Source organism: Palaemon carinicauda, chromosome 13 (genome assembly GCF_036898095.1).
Source record: "Palaemon carinicauda isolate YSFRI2023 chromosome 13, ASM3689809v2, whole genome shotgun sequence".
Classification (NCBI taxonomy): domain Eukaryota; kingdom Metazoa; phylum Arthropoda; class Malacostraca; order Decapoda; family Palaemonidae; genus Palaemon; species Palaemon carinicauda.
The window spans coordinates 23,734,503-23,757,544 of record NC_090737.1 but is presented as its reverse complement, the minus strand read 5'-3'; the positions used below and the strand labels follow the sequence as shown (position 1 = coordinate 23,757,544).

Here is a 23,042-nt window from a genome sequence, read left to right as displayed (position 1 = left end):
GCTGGTTGCCGGAAACCGTTACCCTATGGGGTTTTCTACATCCCAAATTCAGTGGTCTGAGTGGTCTCAGTCCCAGTTTTATACACTTGGCAATTCCTTCTAGAATTCCTTTGCCTCCCTGGCAATCTATGGAGAATTCTACCCTGTGTCCTCTGTCACAAACAAATTGCCTATGGATAAGGTTACGGTAACCAGCCGGGCGGGTTACACTGAGTATGTGTCTATCTACTTCATTTCCCGCTCCACTCTCAAACATCACAATGTTTATATCACTTAAGATTAAGTTAAAAATTAACCTTTTAATATTTAACTTTAGAATATAAGTCATTAATATGACTTCCCCATACTCATGTTCTCTTTCTCTTACAGGAGGAGTACGTGAAATGCGACCACGGCTTCTGTGGAGTGAAGCGCCCGCACTTCTACGGGCACACGGCGTGTAGGACCCACGCCCCTTGCGCCAACAAGAAAGGCGATCTGAAGTTTTGGGACCCGCAGAACTGTACAGTCTGCAAGGACCGCCTGGTCGAGGCTTTCAATAATCCTCCCTCAGCGGAGGTTAGGGACGCTCTCGAGAGAAGCTACGCAAGTGGGTGCGTGGCTTCCAAAAGAACGCCACTGGACCCTACCTTGCTACCGAAGACTTGAGGGCTTTCCTTTTCCCAAAGGCATCCCCAGATTCTGTGGTCCCCAAGGATCAGATCCCCACCGTCCAGATAACGGTAGAACCTGATGTAGTCATGGCCCAGTCCATGCACGAGTGCCGTCTGGATACCGACAACGCGGAACGTATGTCGCAAGTGTCAGAGAACACGGAGAGGAACCTCATGGCCGAAGAATTGGACTATGAGGAAGACCAGGTGGAATACACTAAGTCGAAGCAGGAGGTCGCTCCACCTTCCACCCCCACACCGACTCCTACACTGACGGACGTATCACTCCCGTCTACCTCCGCTACCCCGGATCCCATCCCATCCAGCGCCCAGGAGATGTTCCGAATGCTCGAAGCTCTCATGGACAAGAAACTCCGTGAGACACACGAATACATCAGGACCATGGGAAGTTCAAAGCAGCCGAAAAGGATTTCGGTTAAGGACCTCCCGGCATGCTCGGACGCCAACCCCTGGAGGTATGCCGAGCACATGCCAATTACAACAGGTAGGATCTTCATCAGTGAGAAGATCGGCTCGATTGTCCTGGAAGAAGTGGAATTCTTCCCGAATTTTGAGGCTTATCCGGACTGTTACGTCCGACTTCGATCCGAACCTGCCTCTAAAGAAGAGACCGAACCGAAGGAGGTGATTGTGTTCGATCTCCCGAAGGCCCAGGCTATGCTGGCAAATACAGTAAAAAGTAGGGATTTTACCTGCTCAAAACTTCCGGCGCTTAGCAAGAAGCACCCTACCTACGTCGCAACAGACGATGCGACCCTCCCCTTCTTGGAAAAGGCCTTCGCTGCGGTACATAAGGCAGTGGAAGAAGGAAAACCTTGCCCTGCACTGGAGGAGTGCAGACCCTTCTCCCCGATTACCCCCCCCCCTCCCGATGTTCGACACTGGAAAGATGTCCAGCATACACTCGTGGTAGGGAAACTAGAACCTGACGTAGCTGGCCGTCAGTTTAACGAAGACCTCCCGAAACTTAATGACCATCTCCTTCGTCGGGAACATGACACGAAGGAAAGGCTCGCCGCATCCATGTCCCTCCAGGTACAGCTCGACGTCATGGCCGGTGACACTTAAGAGTCCCTGACTACTACATGGTGCTCGCCAAAACACATTTGGCGACCGTAGTAAAAGACCTGTACAGCTTCACGAAGGCTCGTAGAGCCTGTCGTGAATTCGTGTTCTCCAGTGCCACAGTGAGACACGAACCCCGGAGGCTGATTTCCTCCAACATCTGGGGTAAGCACCTCTTTCCCTCCTCCCTTGTGAAAGAGATCACCGACAAGGCCGCCACGGAGAACAGGAACCTTCTCCACAAGTGGGGCATGTCGAAGAAAAGGAAATCCTCTCAGGACGACGGCCCTCAGCCTAAGAGGAAATCCTCCAAGCCGAAACCCCAGCAACGTCAACAAAGACGGCAGTTTCCGGGATCCGCTACTCCCCAAGTGGCAGCTCAGCCACAGCAGACCTTTCAGCTGGTCACCCAACCAGTCTTGTCACAGTCGCCGGTTTTCACCCCCTGCTTTCGAGCAACAGTCAACTACCTTTCGTCCCAAAGGTAGAGGCTCAAACAGAGGTGCAGGCAGAGACGCATCTCGCCATCCCTCCAGAGGCAGAGGAGGAAGGGGAGCTAGCGGCCGAGGCAGTAAGCCCTCGGGACACCAGGAGCAATGAAGTGCTTCCGGTGGGAGGAAGACTCCGCCAATTCCAGGATCGTTGGACCTTCGATCCCTGGGCACACAGCATCGTCAAGAAGGGTCTAGGCTGGAGTTGGACTCAACCACCCCCAACCTTCCAGCAATTCTTCCAACAATCAACCCCCCTTCTGGAAGAATATGTCCTAGATCTCTTGAACAAGAAGGTGATAAGGAGGGTAAAGTCAACCAGGTTCCAAGGGAGACTGTTTTGCGTCCCCAAGAAGGACTCCGACAAACTCAGAGTCATTATAGACTTATCCCCCTCAACAAGTTCATAGCAAACAACAAGTTCAAGATGCTGACTCTCCAACAGATAAGGACCCTTCTGCCTCAAGGTTCCTACACGGTCTCCATAGACCTGGCGGATGCCTACTGGCACGTTCCAATGAACCACCACGCTTCCTCCTACCTAGGATTTCGACTCCAAAGGAAAAGCTACGCCTTCAGGGCCATGCCCTTCGGCCTCAACGTGGCCCCTCGGATCTTCACAAAGCTGGCAGACGCCATCGTTCAACAGCTTCGCCTCAGAGGCGTCCAGGTGATGGCCTACCTCGACGACTGGCTGGTCTGGGCTCCATCGCCCAAGAATTGTTTAAGATCCTGCAACAAAGTTACCCAGTTCCTAGAACACCTGGGATTCAAGATAAACGTGAAGAAATCTCGCCTCTCTCCAGCTCAGAAGTTCCAATGGTTAGGAATCCAGTGGAACCTTCAGTCACACCGCCTTTCCATCCCCCAGAAGAAAAGGAAGGAAATAGCAGGGTCTGTCAAGCGACTGCTGAAATCCAAACGGATCTCAAGACGTCAGCAGGAACGAGTTCTAGGCTCTCTACAGTTCGCCTCAGTGACAAACCCAGTGCTACGTGCACAGCTAAAGGATGCCGCGAGAGTCTGGAGACGTTCCGCATCCATCGCTCGAAGAGACCTCAAGAGACGGCTCCCAAACAGACTTCGGTTACTCCTAAAGCCGTGGTCGGAAGCAAAGGCCCTGTAAAGGTCCATCCCTCTTCAACACCCACCTCCATCACTCAACATCCACACGGACGCTTCGCTGGAGGGTTGGGGAGGTCACTCCCACCAAAAACAGGCTCAAGGAACATGGTCTCCCCTATTCAAAACGTTTCACATCAACATCTTGGAGGCCATGGCGGTCCTTCTAACTCTGAAGAAACTCTCCCCGCCTCCCTCGATCCCTATTCGTCTGACCCTGGACAACTCGGTGGTAGTTCGATGTCTCAATCGCCAAGGCTCAAGATCGCCCCAGATAAATCAGGTGCTTCTAACAATCTTCCGTCTGGCAGAGAAGAAGAAATGGCACCTGTCTGCAGTTCACTTACAAGGATTCCGCAACGTGACGGCGGACGCTCTATCTCGAACAAGCCCGATAGAGTCGGAATGGTCTCTAGACGCAAGATCCTTCTCCTTCATCTCTCACCAAGTCCCAGAACTCCAGATCGATCTCTTCGCAACGAGCGACAACAATCAACTTCCTCGATATGTGGCCCCGTACGAGGACCCCAAGGCAGAAGCAGTGGACGCCATGTCACTGGATTGGAACAGATGGTCTAGGATCTATCTGTTCCCTCCCACCAACCTTCTGCTAAAAGTCCTCTCCAAACTGAGAACCTTCAAAGGAACAGCGGCCCTAGTGGCTCCCAAGTGGCCCCGGAGCAACTGGTACCCCCTAGTCCTGGAGCTACAACCCACGCTGATCCCTCTCCCGGGCCCAGTTCTCTCCCAGCAAGTACAGAAGTCGACTGTCTTCGCTTCATCATCGAAAGTCAGGGACCTTCATCTCATGATTTTCTTTCCATAGCCGTGAAGAAAAGGTTTGGGATCTCGAAGAAAAGTCTAGACTTCCTCGAGGAATACAAGACCGAATCCACACGACGGCAATACGAATCATCCTGGAGAAAATGGGTCTCATTCGTCAAGGCAAAAAATCCTACGGAAATCACCATCGATTTTTGCATGTCCTTCTTCATTCATCTTCATGGACAGGGCTTAGCAGCCAACACGATTTCTACTTGCAAATCAGCCTTGACTAGACCGCTAATGTACGCCTTCCAGATTGATCTGTCCAGCGACATCTTCAATAAACTGCCGAAGGCATGCGCTCGTCTACGCCCAGCACCCCCACCGAAACCTATCTCTTGGTCCCTGGACAAGGTGCTCCATTTTGCCTCCAATTTGGACAACGATTTGTGCCCTCTCAAGGATCTGACTCAAAAGGTTATATTTCTTTTTGCTATTGCCTCAGGAGCCCGAGTCAGCGAAATAGTGGCATTATCAAGAGAAGAGGGTCACATTCTGTTTGCAGACTCAGGAGACCTTACCCTCTTCCCGGATCCGACGTTTCTCGCTAAAAACGAACTACCCACCAAAAGATGGGGCCCTTGGAGAATCTGCCCCCTGAAAGAAGATGCCTCTCTACATCCAGTAGAGCACCTCAAGGTCTATCTTCGTAGAACTTCTGACTTTGGTGGAGGCCAACTCTTCAAAGGAGAAACATCGGGCAGCGACCTGTCACTGAAACAACTAAGAGCGAAGATCACCTACTTCATTCGCAAAGCGGATCCTGACAGTACACCCGCAGGTCATGATCCTAGAAAAGTCGCATCGTCTCTGAATTTCTTTCAGAGTATGGATTTCGAAAGCCTCAAGATTTTCACAGGCTGGAAATCCTCGCGTGTTTTCTTCAAGCATTACGCGAAACAAGTGCATGAAGTCAAATATTTCGTGGTAGCCGCAGGTAGTGTTATGAAACCTGCACCTAACTCTGCATAGAACAGTGAGTTACTTGGGACTCTAACTCCTCGGGTGCCTATGTTGACCCTCGCATGATACGTAGTGAATTCAAAGACACTTAGTGTTTTTCATAGACTGTTCTTCTCTCAGGTGAAATGTCATAGTCGTCACATGAGTGCCGTATGCCTAGTGCATGATGTGTTTTTTTCCTTTAAAAGACTAATGTTCCTCTGGAACCCGTGCTTTCTAATAATTTGAAATTTTCTTTCAGATTCAAGAGCGAAGTCTTTCATTACTATGTACATTATAATTTATTGTGAATACCTTTACATCCTTTATTGCATTTATTACCATATTCTGCAATTGTGAAATAAAATTCCTATTTAATTACTTGTGCGTCTCAATCCGCTCCTACTTATACTATGAAATACATGGTTGTCATAGTTTCATTATCCTTCCCCTTTTTCCTCTATAAAAAAGATGAAGAAAATTGGTTCAATCCATATTATATACTCACCCATGCTATGTAATATTCCTAACTGAGTACTTACTTGCGCTATACCTTCGAGACCAGACTGTTCTCCTTTACAATATACAGTGCCTAACCACTTGTCTGTTTTTTGAGAATGTTCCTATACGAATAGCAACCATTCTGTCTTGTCTCAGAGTTCTTCAAGTTCTCCCCGCAAGGTGGGTAGCCCTTCAAGAACCACTTTGATCCTCAGCATGGTCCGTTGGGACTTCTCTGCCAAGGGGGGCAGGAATTTTCAGCCCCACCCAACCTCTATCTAGATTACCATGCTTACTCTATTCAAAGCCCTCGGCACTTACACTAAAAGGGGAAAATCTACCACGATACATTGATTCTCTGGTATTCTTCCATCAGGACGCCATGGCTTGAGCCCAAAAAACGGATTTTGAGCGAAGCGAAAAATCTATTTTTGGGTGAGATAGCCATGGCGTCCTGATGGACCCTCCCTGCTACTTCGTCCAGCCTTTCAGGTCCCACCCTGTCCTGCTGTATCATGGTGATCGGCAAGCAACTGGCTTAAGGATGAGGACGGACGTGACGTCATTTAGCAATGGCGCCCGTTTGTTTACATCTCGAGTACCAAAAGTAGCCACAGATAAGATTAGCTGTGGAACGGCTCCCCAGCTATTCTCCGCCCCTACACATCGAAGTGTTAACTCTATGTGGGGTGCAGATAGCTATGTGGCGCGTTAATACATGCGTCCCCTGTTGATATACGATGTCTTATAGGGAAACCTTTAGGATACTCGCTCCAGAAGTTAGAATTCTGTGATAACCTGTGGTTAAATTCTCTGGGAATATCTAGTAGTTATTTACCCAAGGAAGCTACCAAAAAGGAACCTTCCATCAGGACGCCATGGCTATCTCACCCAAAAATAGATTTTTCGCTTCGCTCAAAATCCGTTATATATATATATATATATATATATATATATATATATATATATATATATATATATATATATATATATGTATATATATATATATATATATATATATATATATATATATATATATATAGAGAGAGAGAGAGAGAGAGAGAGAGAGAGAGAGAGAGAGAGAGAGAGAGAGAGAGAGAGAGAGAGAGAGATCTATATACAGTATATATATATATATATATATATATATATATATATATATATATATATATATATATATATATATATATATATATATATATATATATATATATATATATATATATATATATATAGATAGATAGATAGATAGATAGATAGATAGATATGTGTGTGTATGTATGTATGTATGTATGTATATATATATATATATATATATATATATATATATATATATATATATATGCGTAAAAATCACAGGAAAACGTGATGCTCAGATGCAGAAGAACCACAGGGAAAATGAAAAAACGAAATATACGCTTAAGTCCTGACTAGTTTCGTGATACTTCTTCTAGTATCACGAAACTAGTCAGGACTTAAGCGTATATTTCGTTTTTTCATTTTCCCTGTGGTTCTTCTGCATATATATATATATATATATATATATATATATATATATATATATATATATATATATATATATATATATATATATATATATATATATATATATATATAATACCGAAAAGAGTAGATAAAATCTGTTCTTTGCAACACTTCCTCAATTTTTAAAATTATTTTTAGGAAGCCCCTATTATGAGGTCTGCTTTAAAAAAGCAATGTTTGGTACAAATAACATGATACAATATACAAGTAAACAAACCTAATGAGGTACGTCTTTGAGATTCACAAACTCTTCAAAAACACACACCACTTTTCGATGCAACCACTATTAACGTGATCGTACAACTTCACAACATTAATCCAAAACGGCAACCGTTGCTACTGCATCACTCATCACTCCAACCCCAGGCCCTTCTCAAGCATATTGATTCAGCATACACCCCATGACCTCAGACGGTAGTGATAAAACTGACATTAATGTCTTGATTTACGATCTGTTTGGGTGATAGGTGGTTACTCAACTTGAAAGACATACTTTGAAATTTTCAGTCTGAACTCCAATGTGATTAAATTGGTCAAAATCTGGGGCCACGAAACAACAATAAATATAGCAATAACAACAATTCTCAAGCAATCACCTAAGTAAATTTACTTAATAAACAAATAATACCTTATCAATGTCTTATGTACCGAAAGTCACATCCAATGTATTTCGATTATATTAGATTAACTGTATAAACATTATTTCTCTTGCAAGGACGCACAAATATTTACGTCATACTACCGTTTCAGTTATGATAAGCAGACTTGCCTTTATTTATCTCTTCTCTCGAACCCCTTGACCCGGCTTCTTTAAATTACCCACACCCTGTTATGCTCAATGCATTTCAAAACTTTAGAGTAAATTTATCAGTTCCAACGTACGATTTTAAAAGGCAATGACTTCCTTGTAGTTTTTAAAGTTGTGAAAAATAATGAAAAGCATCGGTATTTTCTTTAACAGCTGATGATACTCGAAAGTATATCGTCTATAATCAACCTAAACGTTTGTTTTCTTAAGTGAAATTGATAAGTACATACATGTGTTAACTAAGATTGTTTTCAGACGGATGAAACCAAATTTTACAAATATACAATTATCAAGAAAAAATGGTTTCCGCTGTATGTAACCCTTATAGTTATTACTATTATACATATATATTTATATATATATATATATATATATATACATACATATATATATATATATATACATACATATATATATATATATATATATACATATATATATATATATATATATATATATATATATATATATATATATATATATATATATATATATATATATATATATATATATATATATATATATATATATATATATATATATATATATATATATATATATATATATATATATATATATATATATATATATATATATATATATATATATATATATATGTGTGTGTGTGTGTGTGTGTGTGTGTGTGTGTGTGTAAACTTTTCGAAAGGAAATTACTCAAAGCAAATGAAAAAAAAAATGAGGAGGAAATAAGATTGCAGGTATTAGCGCTCATTTTTTTCTTTAAAGAAAACATTGTTATCTAAGGTTTATTTCTTATCTAACGGATGCCAATGTTTCGAGTTCACAATATTAGGTTAACTCATAACTCTTAAAGGAAAAAAAAATGAGCGCTAATACTTGCAATCTTATTTCCTCATTTTTTTTTTTTTACTTTGAGTAATTTCCTTTCGAAAAGTTCGGGATGATCCAATCTTAAAAGAGCATTATAATTTGTTTCGTCACTCCAAGCTACACTAAATTAAATATTACCTCCTCGGCAGATATTATACAGTAAAAAGTTTAATGAAAATGAAGAAATAATAATAATAATAATAATAATAATAATAATAATAATAATAATAATAATAATAATAATAATAATGAAACATTTAGAGATCAAATGGAGCCATTTACAACAAAACGGTCGATTGAATACTCAAAAATCTACCAAAATCAATTCCCATTATACAGATCACTAGAAACAATTGAAGGACAAATAAAGAAATAAAAAACGTAAAAAAAGAAAAAACTGTCGCGACAGTTGTTTACTCATTGTCCTGCATAGAGTAGAATTCTGCAACATTAATTTGCATACGAGAACTTATACGTTTGCATACCATATTCGGAAATTAAAAAGCTTAAAGTAATAGAGAAGCAAATGGGTGAAAGCATTTTTTTTCTCTCTCTCTCTCTCTCTCTCTCTCTCTCTCTCTCTCTCTCTCTCTCTCTCTCTCTCTCTCTCTCTATGTGTAAGTATTGATAACATTATTACAAAACTACGCAATTCGGCAGATTCACGTATGTTCAGACATTGCCGTGCACAATATCAATATTACGCAATCTACTCTTTTTTAGTGTAAATATTCGATCCAACGTATTGCATTGCATTATCACCTTGAGTCTCGTTACTACGCGTTCATTTTAAGTCCACCTGACTCGTTGTTTCAGTTTCGATATATTTGGAATTTGTGCCCAACGCTATGAACACATAAAGCTCAAATTTGTATCTACATTAGACGAAATTTCCCTTCGCGTTGTTAAGCCCGTACACGTACCGAACGTAGCCTATTACTTACCGAACGTATGTGGGTCCGAGAGTTCCTTGGCGAGTGGAAGACCTAAGTCACCTAACTCTTCAAAACAAGTGTGTATCTCTCACAAGTAGACGGCCACGGCACCCACTTCCATATAGCAGTTTGTTAAAATCATATAATGTGATATTCATATATCACCGAAACTATTTAAAACCAAATTATCGAAGCATCCAAAGAGAATTGTGAACTTTTCCATTCGTCAGATCTTTTGTTGTGCTGCGAGAACGGTAGGAGCAAAATAGAAAACGCGTGGTTAAAAGCTTCAGTGGTTTTAGGATATCCTTCCGTATTTCCTCTCTTCCCAACAAAGGTAAGTTGAAAAACACTTAACATGATAATTGCTAATGGACAAATAATTTATACCGGTTTCGTGGTGTGACATGTGACAAACTTTAGGGCAAGCCCTTTCAATGATATGGGAATTTGCTCTATGCAAATCTCATAAGTGTTCCGCTATTGACCATTATTTAGGTTATTTCGTTTGTTATTGTGAACACCTTCCTCGCCTTTGTTATGATTATTAAGTATGACCCACAACGGAAGTAGTTTCAAAACGTATGAAACATGACACTCAAATGCAAGTCATTGCGCCCAGTTCAATAACTAACGCAACACAGAATAGAAGTTTGATTCTAACAATGAATAAGAAACTTGTGGGAGAAGGGTCTGGGGTAAAGAGACTAAGATTAGCGTCAAGAGTAAACATGAGCATTTCCTCTATTTCAATTTGACTAATCATACTAAACAATTTTTACAAAACACAAATGTATATATGTAGCTAAATGATGATAATTATACACGCGTGGTTAATTAATCTCCACAGATATCTATGATTAAACTCATAAAATGGTTTATGGTATAAAAATAAACATGGTTCCCCAGTAACATCCTATTCTGTTTTAGGACTCCGAGCCATGTCCGTCCGGTCGCCTGACAGGAAAGCGGGATTCGACAAAAAGGTGGTAAGAAGTGCATTGATTCCGTGGTATGTTTGTGGCCCTAGTAGACAAAATCATGAACCTCCTGGCTTGTTCCATTCGAAACTGAACACCGTGTGAGAAAAATATAAATACGTAATCCATGAATTCCGTAAATATCCTCGCCATGAAATAAAAAAAAAAAGTTTTACATTAGCTCTGGAAGTATTGGGAATCCCTTGCAACGGTCCAAGCAGCACGATTGCATGCAGCCAGACATTAGTGAGGGTTATACCCGTAAACGTTTTCATATTCATTAAATTAATTACATCTAACCTATGCCAATTGAATAGCAAAACACTGAAAGTCAAATTTAAAAACATGATTTGCATGAAAAGAATTTATTAAACAATCTCTCTCTCTCTCTCTCTCTCTCTCTCTCTCTCTCTCTCTCTCTCTCTCTCTCTCTCTCTCTCTCTCTCTCTCTCTCTATATATATATATATATAATGTTCTCTATTGAGAAAAACTATATTGATCCAAAAGTTAAAGGCAAGAGTATTGTTTGTCCAGCCTAAAGTAATCACAACTAGACATCTCTGAAGAAACTGGAAACTTAACCCTTCTGATTTATCCCAGCAACCGTAATAAAGAATTTAAAGATTTCTGTAAACCGACGTAGTTTGGCGATCAGACCTAAATATTGCTGAGCACGAAGTATTTCTGATTAAGTCTCAAGATTATTAAGCACAGCAGATAAATAACCCCACAATACAGAACAGATAAAAAGATTAATAAGTGTTTCTTAGCAGAGTATTCACCTAACTTGAAGGGGACGGGGGAGAGAGATGAATGATTGTGACTCATTGACACGAGCAACCACGTATAACTCTCCCAAGGCACACCTAGTAACCCCCCCCCCCCACCCCACACACACAAACTTCTCACCCCAGCAGTTGCCTGCGCTTCAGACTTGTATAATTGCCTTCGCATTTTTGAAGAGAAAGAATGTGATTCGGCATTCTTGCATAAAATACAGATTATGTTACAGAGAATCAATTATGAAAATTAGGCGTTACTACACGAAGACTAATACATGGGATAAAAGTAAAGGTTAAGAATTTTATTAATAATCCTGTTATGGTACAGGTAGAAAAAGCTTAATTACATTAATACGGACAAGCTTATAATCTTCGCAACTATCTATTATATGTGATAGAGTGCCAGCATACTTATTTTGCTTTATTAACAGTTAGGAACCAGGTTAAACGAACGTAAAAAAAAAAGTAATCCTTATGCGATGCAGCCCAATTACTTGGAAATCTTTATTGCTGTAAACAATACATTAATACCGCTGCTGTTGACCATAGCCGGTTTTTGGGAGGGAAAACTCGAGTGTTTACATTCGCCGATAAAGAATTCTGACGTAGATGAGAACGACAATGTATGAATCATGCACTCTATTCTGACGTAGATGAGAACGACAATGTATGAATCATGCACTCTTATCATGCACTCTAATCTGATTAAAATATTTTTATATTTCCGTGAATATGTTGTGGTAGAGCAAAATTCCAGAGATGAGAAACAATATTTTAATTATGCGTAAAATTCCATTACAGTAAATGTAACAAGCAAAAGAAAGTGGGAAAAGTTCGTTATACTCAGTTTGGTAAAAATTCTCCCCATTACTTTTTTTTTATTTTAAAGGGGAGGGGGGATTTAAAAAGCAAGCAAATCACCTTTACCTTGTCGTCGTTCTCTGTCACTTGTCTCCTTTTAAAAGATAGTCTTGAGATATTCGAAAAACTGGTAGATGGTAGCTGTTAAGAAAACGAAAAAAAAAAGAACGTGTTAAAGAAGTGATATTATATTGGATTCATATGAATCTTGATGATGAATCAGCACGAGGATAAAAGAAAAAGAAACATTTCGACGAGCGTTAAATGGTATTTTTTTTCTTAGCATCATGCCCCTGTAATAAGAGGGTCTTCCATTAAAAGAACTCGAGTAAAATTAAATGGCCGTCTAGTAATGCGTGGCATTATCACCAAATACAATTAGTGCCTAAGTCATAGCTTTCTACTAAACATTAAATAAGCAGATGGTAGGAAAGATTTGAATTTGAAATAATTCTTAGTCTACATAGCTGAAATTGGGAGCCATTGACACAATTTTATTTTAAAATATTTTAAAAATAAAAGCGGAGTAAGTGGGATCCAAGTTTACTTTTTAAAATTCTAATTTATTTGGCAAATCAGTCGCATAGTAAATTACGATATTCATGTCATTTGTGGTCACATTCTGGGAGATTTGTTTTTGCTACTGAAAATCAACAATTACAGTATTGAAAGGCATGTAAAAATTATATTTGATTGGATTAACGGATTTGGTCCAGCACCAAAGCATGGCCATTCAACGCCAGTGATCAACTGAAGAAAAATAGTTGCAATATTAATTAAAACTTAGGTGTTAAGAGGGATATTAAGAATAAGGAGAGCGGGGAAGTGGAGGTGTTATAGAAGGCTATAAAGTGAGTGCAGCTACGGCAAAGGGACAATGCAATGAACCTTAGGAAAGCACCATCTCATATCTTTGGTTACAACAGTGTCGTTAACTTTCCTGTATTTTAACAAATCATTAATGCAATAACTTTTATTGTTGTATTGAAATTTGGCCATGTTACTTTCTGTATTTAAAGGGTATTATCAGGGGAAATAACGAGTTTAATGACGGGTGACAATCTAATGGAAACTAAGTAGCTGATTGCAATGTCCCCCGAGTACTGCAGTGTAAACTTGGCAACATTCTTCGCAGTCTTCACAGTTAGATAGCTTTGGGCTATCCTGTGGACACGGTTCCTTGAGGGTAACTTCAATGGGATATCCTGATATTATTCCTGTTGAAGGTTTGACGCTTCAAAAAGTTAGGAAATGGTGTGGCTTTAGGATGTTGGGGACGCAGCTGTCCTAGGCAGGGACAATTTTTACTTGGTGAAACTCCTATTAATTTATTTCTTTGTCGCCCATCCTGAGAAATGAAAATCTGGTCTCCCGGTTCAGGTGCCTTTGTCCGAGAATGGTCAGGTACTTGAATGGGAATGACCATTATGACATGTAGAACTATTGATGTCAGATTAAAGACAGTGCCTTCAAGTCATTTAAAAATAAAATAAAAATTGATAACCTAATACCATATTGTCATTAATGCCACCCAAGATTGCATCCTCAACACTTAAGGGACAGTATATAATTAAAAATTTGACTCTCAATATGACGAAAATTTCTCGTTTGCCGATATAAAAAAACTTACAATTCAAACATCAACATTTTACAATGACAAAACTTGTCAGAACAAAGTCTCCAAGATGATGAATTTGCCGATATAAAAAAACTTACAATTCAAACATCAACATTTTACAATGACAAAACTTGTCAGAACAAAGTCTCCATGATGATGAATTTGCCGATATAAAAAAACTTACAATTCAAACATCAACATTTTACAATGACAAAACTTGTCAGAACAAAGTCTCCATGATGATGAATTTGCCGATATAAAAAAACTTACAATTCAAACATCAACATCTTACAATGACAAAACTTGTCAGAACAAAGTCTCCATGATGATGATATTATTATTATTACTTGCTAAGCTACAAGCTTAGATGGAAAAGCAGGATGCTATAAGCCCAGGGGGCTCCAACAGGGAAAATAGCCAAGTGAGGAGAGGAAACAAGGAAAAATTAAATATCTTAAGAACAGTAACATCAAAATAAATATTTCCTAAATAAAATATAAAAACTTTAACATAACAAGAGGAAGAGAAATAAGATAGAATAGTGTGGCCGAGTGTACCCTCAAGCAAGAGAACTCTAACCCAAGACAGTGGAAGACCATGGTACAGAAGATATGGCACTACCCAAGACTAGAGTACAATGGTTTGATTTTGGAGTGCCCTTCTCCTAGAAGAGCTGCTTACCATAGCTAAAGAGTCTCTTCTACCCTCACCAAGAGGAAGGTGGCCACTGAACAATTACAGTGCAGTAGTTGACCCCTTGGGTGAAGAAGAATTGTTTTATAATCACATTGTTGTCAGTTGTATGAGGACAGGAGAATCAGTAGAGAATAGGCTAGACTATTCGGTGTATGTGTAGGCAAAGGGAAAATGAACCGTAACTAGAAAGAAGGATCCAATGTAGTACTGTCTGGACAGTCAAAGGACCCCATAACTTTCTAGCGGTAGTACGGGATCTCAACGGACACCCCCAAGGAACAGAGTCTTCAAGACACCCCGAGCTAACCGCTTGTCAGAATGTTGTCGAGGTTACATCAAGAAAACATATGAAATAATAACTAACAACCAGGCTTACATGGGAAAAGAAGCGGTAGCCTATCAGAAATGAACACTAAAAGGGTGTAATATTAACCCTAGATCACTCTCTCACCCACCACCACCTGATAAAAACACAATCACAAATTATCATAATTCAGTAAAAAGAAAAGAAAAATACTGTTGTGATCACTTGAAAGAAAAAAAAATACTTTATAAAAAAACTGTATTTTTTGGATAACAATTTCAAGCCTATCTTGGGTGCCAGGAATTGTTTGTACATTTTCAGTATTTAAATTATAACTTCGCTAAATGTGACAATATTCTTTAAAAATTACATTGTAATTCTTTTGTTCTCACGGAAAAAAATTAATCTTCAGGGAAATTGGATGACCAATAATAACTTGAAAGCAAATAGACTTGCAGAAATGGGTATTTCACCCAATTATTATTATTATCATTATTAAAATAAACATACCTTCTTATGGAACAAGCCTCCAATGGCAGTCATTAACTAGCAAAGTAACTATTGGTAGATACTCATGTTGGTTAAGCAAGTCAATGAGAGATATGTACGTAATGAATAATTTTGAATGTGTAATTCTAGTCATGAATTCTTGATGTTTAGCCCTAGAGTATATTTTGTTTTGACATAATGTATATTACTAAATAATAGCAAGAAGAGTCAACTGTAGACCACACAATACATTACTGTAGACTTAAACGTGTCTCATGTTTCCACGATATAATAAATTGCATGCGTTTTGTAAGAATTTTGGTCAATGTACTATTTACTCCTCTTTTCAGATTAAACATGCGGCACCGTTACAATGGAAACGTACTTTGAGGTCTTACTACTTTGAAGGAAATGTAGAAAATCCTGAGATCTGTATAGAATCTCTAAACTTCCACTGCCCCGATGACAGGGATGGTTGCAGCAGCCTTCATGCTGAGAAAAGGTGGCAGTGGCAAATTCTTCATAAAAATGAATGGTACAACCTTTTACAGAGACAGTCTGACCTTTTAGAAAGGTCTTTCCAGATTGTGGATAAAGAACAAGTTGTAATACCAGCATTAGATCCTTCAAATTCAGGACAGCATGGTGAAAAACTGATGGATCTCCTTGGAGAATATAACTGGAGGGCTGACTTCCAAAAAATGGTAATAACACAGGTTAATGGTGAAGCCATTTTTTATTTGCGTAGGCTCTCTACGCCTTCTTCTGGAAAATTAAAAAACAAGTATTCCAGTGATTTTAAGTGGTTTAGGCATGAAAATGAAAGCTGGGTAGAGTTTGGCCAGTGTGTAGACATTCACTCAGATAGTATAACGGAGTCAGGTCTGCCAGAGACCACTTCCCACGAAATTGAAAAGCAGTATCAGAAGAATCAAAGTAGATATATGACTGTTAACGTCTTGAATTTCAAGGCAAAACTTGACTTTTTCAAAATGGAGTTGACCTATAAGAAATCGAAGAAAGTCATTTCAGTTAGGCGACGACCAAAAAACGATGATGTGATGTATCCCGCAGTTTGGTCTCACTATATTATGGGACATGTAGAAATACCAGAAATCTGCACTAACACCATAGAGGACAAGTGTGCCTTGGGAAACGGATGTGGCAGGCTTCACTCTGATGCTGTGTGGCAGTGGCAATTCATGCATGATGGTGTTTGGTATAATCTACCAAGGGCTCAAAGAGGAGCCCTTGAGCGGTCCTTTCTGGACCTTTGGGAAGATAATGCAGAGATTCCAGCTATTAACCCTGAAGTAATGGGTTTCACTGGTGTAAAAATGCTAAGTCTTTTAGGAAAAGGCAAGTATCTGGCAGAATTTGACAACATGACAATGTTGGAACTAAACCGCCCAGGAACAAATCTTAAAATTCGAAGACTGTCTACACCATCAACTGTTAAATCAGTGGATGAGAGTGCTACAAATTTTGTATGGTTTTTCAAAAACAAAGGTCAGTCTTGGGAAGAGTTTGGTTGTGCTGAAGTAGTTTCCCCTTTGACATCCTCCTATGATATAGAAAAATGCTATGAATCAGGGAAGTGGGATACAATGGAGGTTTCAATAGCAGATGGCATTTTTGAGTTGAGTTTTACCTCGATGATGTTGAAAAACAGCAATAAACAAGAGGAAATGAAAGTAAGACGTCGGCCAGAGTGCGCAAGGTCTGGTGAAATTCATTTACGAACCCGAAACCAAGTTACACTAAGTGTCGCAAGTAGAGAGTTCTGGCATGTTAAGAAATACTTGTTCCAAAGTATTGTATCCCCAGAAATAAAAAGCATCAAGAGAGTCCAGAATCCAAGGCTGTGGAATGCATTCAATAAAAGACTGGACGAAGTTTCTTCAAATAACAGCACTTATGAAATGTTGAATATTCACACCCTCTTTCAATGGGTAGACAAAAATTTCGTCGAGGACATCTGTAGAGATAAATTTAAATGGAAACATCAGTGTGAAGAAGTGAAATCACTGTGCGATCGCAGTCTTGTATTTTTTAGGAGGTGAGTAACTACACTACACCAATGCTAAATTCTAAATAGGATTCAGCATTTGCTTATTTTCCAGCATTAATTTTAAAACAACGTAGTTTGACTCTTAACAATTGTTGCTCTTTAATCTGTTGCACAATTTGATTCCATAAGTTTTTTTTTTTTTTTTTTTTTTTTTTTTTTTTTTTTTTTTTTTTTTTTTTTTTTTTTTTTTTTTTTTTTTTTTTGCATAGTAATTATTTTAGTTGAAGTTTCATACAACAGAGTCTGGCTAGGGAAAAGAAAAGTAATTATTTCTCTTTATTACCCTTCTGTAATATGCAGTCAATTCTTAGTTTTACCACGCATAGGATAGCTTTTTTACTAAATGGTTGGATATAGATACCATTCATGGAACAATCAAAGATTGAGTTACAAAAAAACCTATGTTTAAGATAGAGGACTTTGTTATAAACCCTTGAAGTTTTATGGATTATATCTAATACCAACTAAAAAATGTATTAAGGTGAATCTACTTTGTTTAACTAGAAATATGTCTTCATTGCCAAAGGTAAAACAAATCATTGTAACTTTAAATGTTGCATTCGCTACAGTTCCTATCTTAAATGGCCAATGTTTTCGTTTAAAAAAAATAAAAATTCAAACTGCATACATTCCAGTTAAACTAACTTTCATAGGAATATATATATATATATATATATATATATATATATATATATATATATATATATATATATATATCATCATCATCATCATCATCATCATCATCATCATCTACGCCTATTAACGCAAAGGGTCTTGGTTAGATTTTGCCAGTCGTCTCCAATCTTGAGCTTTAAATTCAATACTTTTACTACCTAAATAAATGAATAAATCTCATATATATATATATATATATATATATATATATATATATATATATATATATATATATATATATATATATATATATATATATATATATATTTTATTTATTTCACAATCCCCCCTGACTTCTACAAATATAATTCCCCTAACTTTTCAGTACAACTCTAGAAATCTTAATAGATGAACTTTCTTGCCCCAACAGTGCTGAGTTTCAACATACATCCTGCCCCTCACCCACAGTAAAAGACCATAGACTTCTGGTCTTCAAGGTCCTTGTTGGAAAGATAAGGACGTCGAAAGGCGATTCACACCCAGGAGAGTGTTGCTCCGAAGTTGACAATGCATACATACCAAACAGGTATGTGAAGAATGACAAGAGAGATTACTGTCTGGAGTACATAATCGAGATGTAAAACTGGAGTGTACGTACACGTAATTACTTCAGGAAATTGTAATCTAATTTTATTCTGCTGTTGCCATTCCATTCGTTTCTGGGTTTTTTTTTTTCTGTTGCTCATAAAGTATTCTAATTTGTCTCTTATTGTCGTTACTGGAGGCGTCATATTCCTACATTTTATAAGCATTTTGAGAGAAATAAAGCTTTGAATAATTACCTTTTTTTTTCCTTTGCCAAAGAAACGACACTGGCTACATTTGTCGAGCTCTTCAGTAGTACTGCTCTTTCAGACTACATGGATAATAGTGTCTAAAGTTCTACACTTTAGGTCAGAAGCCTTCTGCATACAAAACTTGTATTCCACAACTTCCTAAAAATTTATTGATGAAAATACTTCAGGAAATAGTCTAAAAAAATGAAAATAGTAGAAAAGAATATTGATTTCGATCATTTGAATATTTCGGAGATTCGATAATTATGAACTAATTGTTTGATTTCTAAAAAAAAAAAAAAAAAAAAAAAAAAATTGTTCAGAACCGAAAGATATTTACCAAGATTATATTAAGTTCTGAAACATTTTGTGTATCTATGATGGAACAGATCGAGGCACAATATATTAAGTCTGCTCGATGCCTCTTCCCTCTAAGGAATGTAGATTACAAAATTACCACATGGCCAATGCGGTAACGTCCTAGACTCGTGTTCAAGTCCCGTTCCAACTCGTTAGTTCCTTTGGTCGCTGCAACCTCGCAATCCTTGTGAGCTAAGGATGGGAGTCTCTAGGTCTATCTGCTGAGTCATCAGCAGCCATTGTGTGACACTCCTTGGTTCTAGCTTGGGTGGAGAGGATCATATATATGGTCAGTCTCTAGGGCATTGTCCTGACTGATAGGGCAATGTCACTCTGTCCCTTGCCTCTGCCATTCATGAGCGGCCTTTAAACCTCAACACTTGTATATATAAATATCCAAGTACACTACACAATGATATTTTTAAGTGTTACAACAACTGCTTACTTCATACTCTAGTTGTTAGATAAGCTATGAACGCATAAAAATTATTCATAACTTCAATATCACTTCATCTAACCACATTTACTAGCGATAGCAAGTATCACCTTACCTCTCTAAAATATCCTGCTGGCAATCTAAGGTCTTATTCCTTAACTTCTGTTAGTCCCAATTCTCTATTTTCTTATACATAATTCCTTCAAATATCCCTTTTCACAAAACTAGTTACTAATACCTTCACAACACATCTCCGACGGCACCACTTTCCCAGTATTGTTTTAAGGTTTACAGGCAGCTCATGAATGGCAGAGGCAAGGGGCAATGACATTATCCTATCAAGCAGGACAATGCTCTAGAGACTGACCATGTACATGTGATCAGTGCCCAAGGCCCCACTCTACCGAAGCTAGGACCAAGAAGGGCCAGGCAATGGTTGCTGTTAACTCAGCAGATAGACCTATAGGCTCCCCAAAATCCCCATCCTTAGCTCACAAGGATGGTGAGGATGCAGCGACCAAAGGAACTATTGAGGGGACTCGAACCCCAGTCTGGCAATCCAGTCAGCCCAAGGTGACCGTGAGTCAGCCTAATCGGCCACCACAAACCTAAAAGGCTAATAATATGATATATTTCAGCTTCAAGAAGTTATACAGTACAAAATTATAAAAAGAGATGTCTGAACATGTTGCAACCACACCTTATTGGAGGTTAATAGCAGAAACTAGAATATGACCAGTTGAAAATGGAAGAGTATAAAAGGTGATGCAGTTTCATAACAGCAGATGATAAACAATTGGTTAAGGAAAACCAAATAAGGTAACCATACAGGGAAAAAGGTTTGATATATATATATATATATATATATATATATATATATATATATATATATATATATATATATATATATAAATATATATATATATATATATATAAATATATATATATATAAATATATATATATATATATATATATATATATATATATATATATAAAGTTATCACAATTAGTAGGTAGTAGGTTGGCCAAGGCACCAGCCGCCCGTTGAAATACTACCGCCAGAGAGTTATGGGGTCCTTTGACTGGCCAGACAGTACTACGTTGGATCCTTCTCTTTGGTTACGGTTCTTTCTCTTTGCCTACACATACGCCGAATAGTCTGGCCTATTCTTAACAGATTCTCCTCTGTCCTCACACACCTGACAACACTGAGGTTACTAAACAATTCTTCTTCGCTCAAGGAGTTAACTAATGCACTGTATTTGTTCTGTGGCTACTTTCCTCTTAGTAAGGGTAGAAGAGACTCTTTAGCTATGGTAAGCAGCTCTTCTAGGAGAAGGACACTCCAAAATCAAACCATTGTTCTCTAGTCTTGGGTAGTGCCATAGCCTCTGTACCATGGTCTTCCACTGTCTTGGGTTAGAGTTCTCTTGCTTGAGGGTACAATCAGGCACACTATTCTATTTAATTTCTCTTCCTCTTGTTTTGTTTAAGTTTTCATAGTTTATATAGGAAATATTTATTTTAATGTTACTCTTCTTAAAATATTTTATTTTTCCTTCTTTCCTTTCCTTACTGGGCTATTTTCCCTGTTGGGGCCCCTGGGCTTATAGCATTTTGCTTTTCCAGCTAGGGTTGTAGCTTAGCAAATAATAATAATAATAATAATAATTGAAGAGGAAAAAAGTATAAAAAGCAAGAACAGGAAATGAAAAATAAAGAGGCAAATAAAATTAAATGAATAATAGTAGAAAAGAAGGCAGTAATGACTAACCTTGAGTTTTTAAATAGTAATGACATAAGAGATTACACAAGTGAACGTAAACACTAAGGAAGCAGTAATGGTAATAAAGACAAGGTTGAATATACTGAAGGAAATTAGAGAAACAGGAATGAAAAGGATAGGTTTGTGTGTGTTATGCAGTGAGAGGATGATACAACAGAACATAGGTTTAGATGTGAAAAAAAAAAAAAATTATGAACATTTAGAAGCATTGACATAGAATTAAGGAAGTTAGAATCACCCATCAAAGAAGTTGCCCAGGCTATGGAAGTTAAGAGGTAAAAGTATGCAAGCTGTGCTGTTTGCGTAGGAGGTAATTAATGACAATGAACTTTCTACATTTTGCAGCGTTTTGCCCCTACACATCATGTTAGTGTGCCCACATGTGTTGCGGAGAGAGCGACGAAGAACCCAGTGGAATATGACAGAATAATTGGCTGAAGTGCTGCTCCTTTCCATAGAAGTAATATGGAACACTTCAAAATTATCATCTTAATCAAATCTAATGTTTCAACCCTTTATAGCATAAAACAAGCATACTCAGATATCTGTTATAGATACTGTCAACCCCATTGGTTTTATTTGGATCATTCTTCTTGCATGTTCTTCGAAGAACTTTGGGATGACATTTTACATCAATTCAACCTTTGCGCTGCCTTTAATGGCACCTCCTTTAAAACGATTTTATTTCGAAAACCCTAATATGAATTTCTGCTGTTGCTATTCCAGTCTGTTTTTTTTTTCATAAATTATTTCAAATTTTCTCGTATTACCGTCACAAGGGAAGTAAGTTTTAGCTTTCACTTGAATTTTTCCCTCTATTTGGTCTCTCGTCAATTTTGATTCCAACGAACTCTACTAAACCTTTTCTTTAACTATTTATTTCACACTTTCCCAACGTGTGATTTATCACGTTAAACTACAAGAGGTTTGGTGGAAGAAGATGCCTTTTATGGAAAAGCATTGGAGAGAGCGCATCAGGCAACCGACCCCTGAATGTAGGGATAACGGTGAGAAAGATGAAATAATCTACCTAAAAACATGTCCAAAACAAATTAACATACAGCCCTCTAATCTCCATTTACTAAAATGTCCACAAGTAACCGTTCATGACTTTAAAACTATACACAAATTGTCATTCCCAAGAAACTGAAAAGGAATAAGTCCCATATCTGTCATACTTTCCCCAGAGAATAATAACCGAGAACCAATAATCGCCCAGTTCTCCTTTTCAACACAGTGAGTGGGTATTTCTACACCTCAAATATATACTGATCGTCTTGGCTTCTTAATGATAGCAGGTTAAAAAAACGAAGGACGGGGAGTGAGTGGAAGGGCAAAAAATCCAGTTTTAGCAAACGACAATGTGATTGCTTGAAACTTATAGAATAAAATCAAACATTATTACTAGTATTATTACTTGCTATGCTGCAACCCTAGTTGGAAAA

At 38.3% G+C, this 23,042-nt stretch overlaps 1 protein-coding gene and 1 long non-coding RNA gene across 4 annotated transcripts in view; one reads left to right on the top strand and one right to left on the bottom strand.

The window, feature by feature from the left end:
• LOC137652221 (uncharacterized) overlaps positions 1–7,481 on the bottom strand; it is a 42,501-nt gene extending 35,020 nt beyond the window's left edge. The window contains exon 1 of one of the 2 annotated variants that reach the window (XR_011046223.1): positions 7,383–7,481. This is a non-coding gene — a long non-coding RNA (uncharacterized lncRNA). The remainder of the gene's footprint in view (positions 1–7,382) is intronic. The other variant, XR_011046224.1, reaches the window with a different exon arrangement.
• Positions 7,482–9,601: 2,120 nt separating this feature from the next.
• On the top strand, positions 9,602–19,019 carry LOC137652220 (protein mono-ADP-ribosyltransferase PARP12-like). Of its 2 annotated transcripts, none has more exons than XM_068385449.1 (4): positions 9,602–10,097; positions 10,691–10,749; positions 15,843–17,551; positions 18,609–19,019. In XM_068385449.1, the coding sequence occupies exons 2-4, from the start codon at positions 10,702–10,704 to the stop codon at positions 18,817–18,819; spliced, it is 1,968 nt and encodes a 655-aa protein (XP_068241550.1). In that variant the 5' UTR covers positions 9,602–10,097; positions 10,691–10,701; the 3' UTR covers positions 18,820–19,019. The 2 variants fall into 2 exon arrangements, with proteins under 2 accessions (XP_068241550.1, XP_068241551.1); XM_068385450.1 differs by having other exon boundaries at positions 9,603–10,097; positions 10,691–10,746.
• The last annotated feature ends 4,023 nt before the right edge of the window (positions 19,020–23,042 follow it).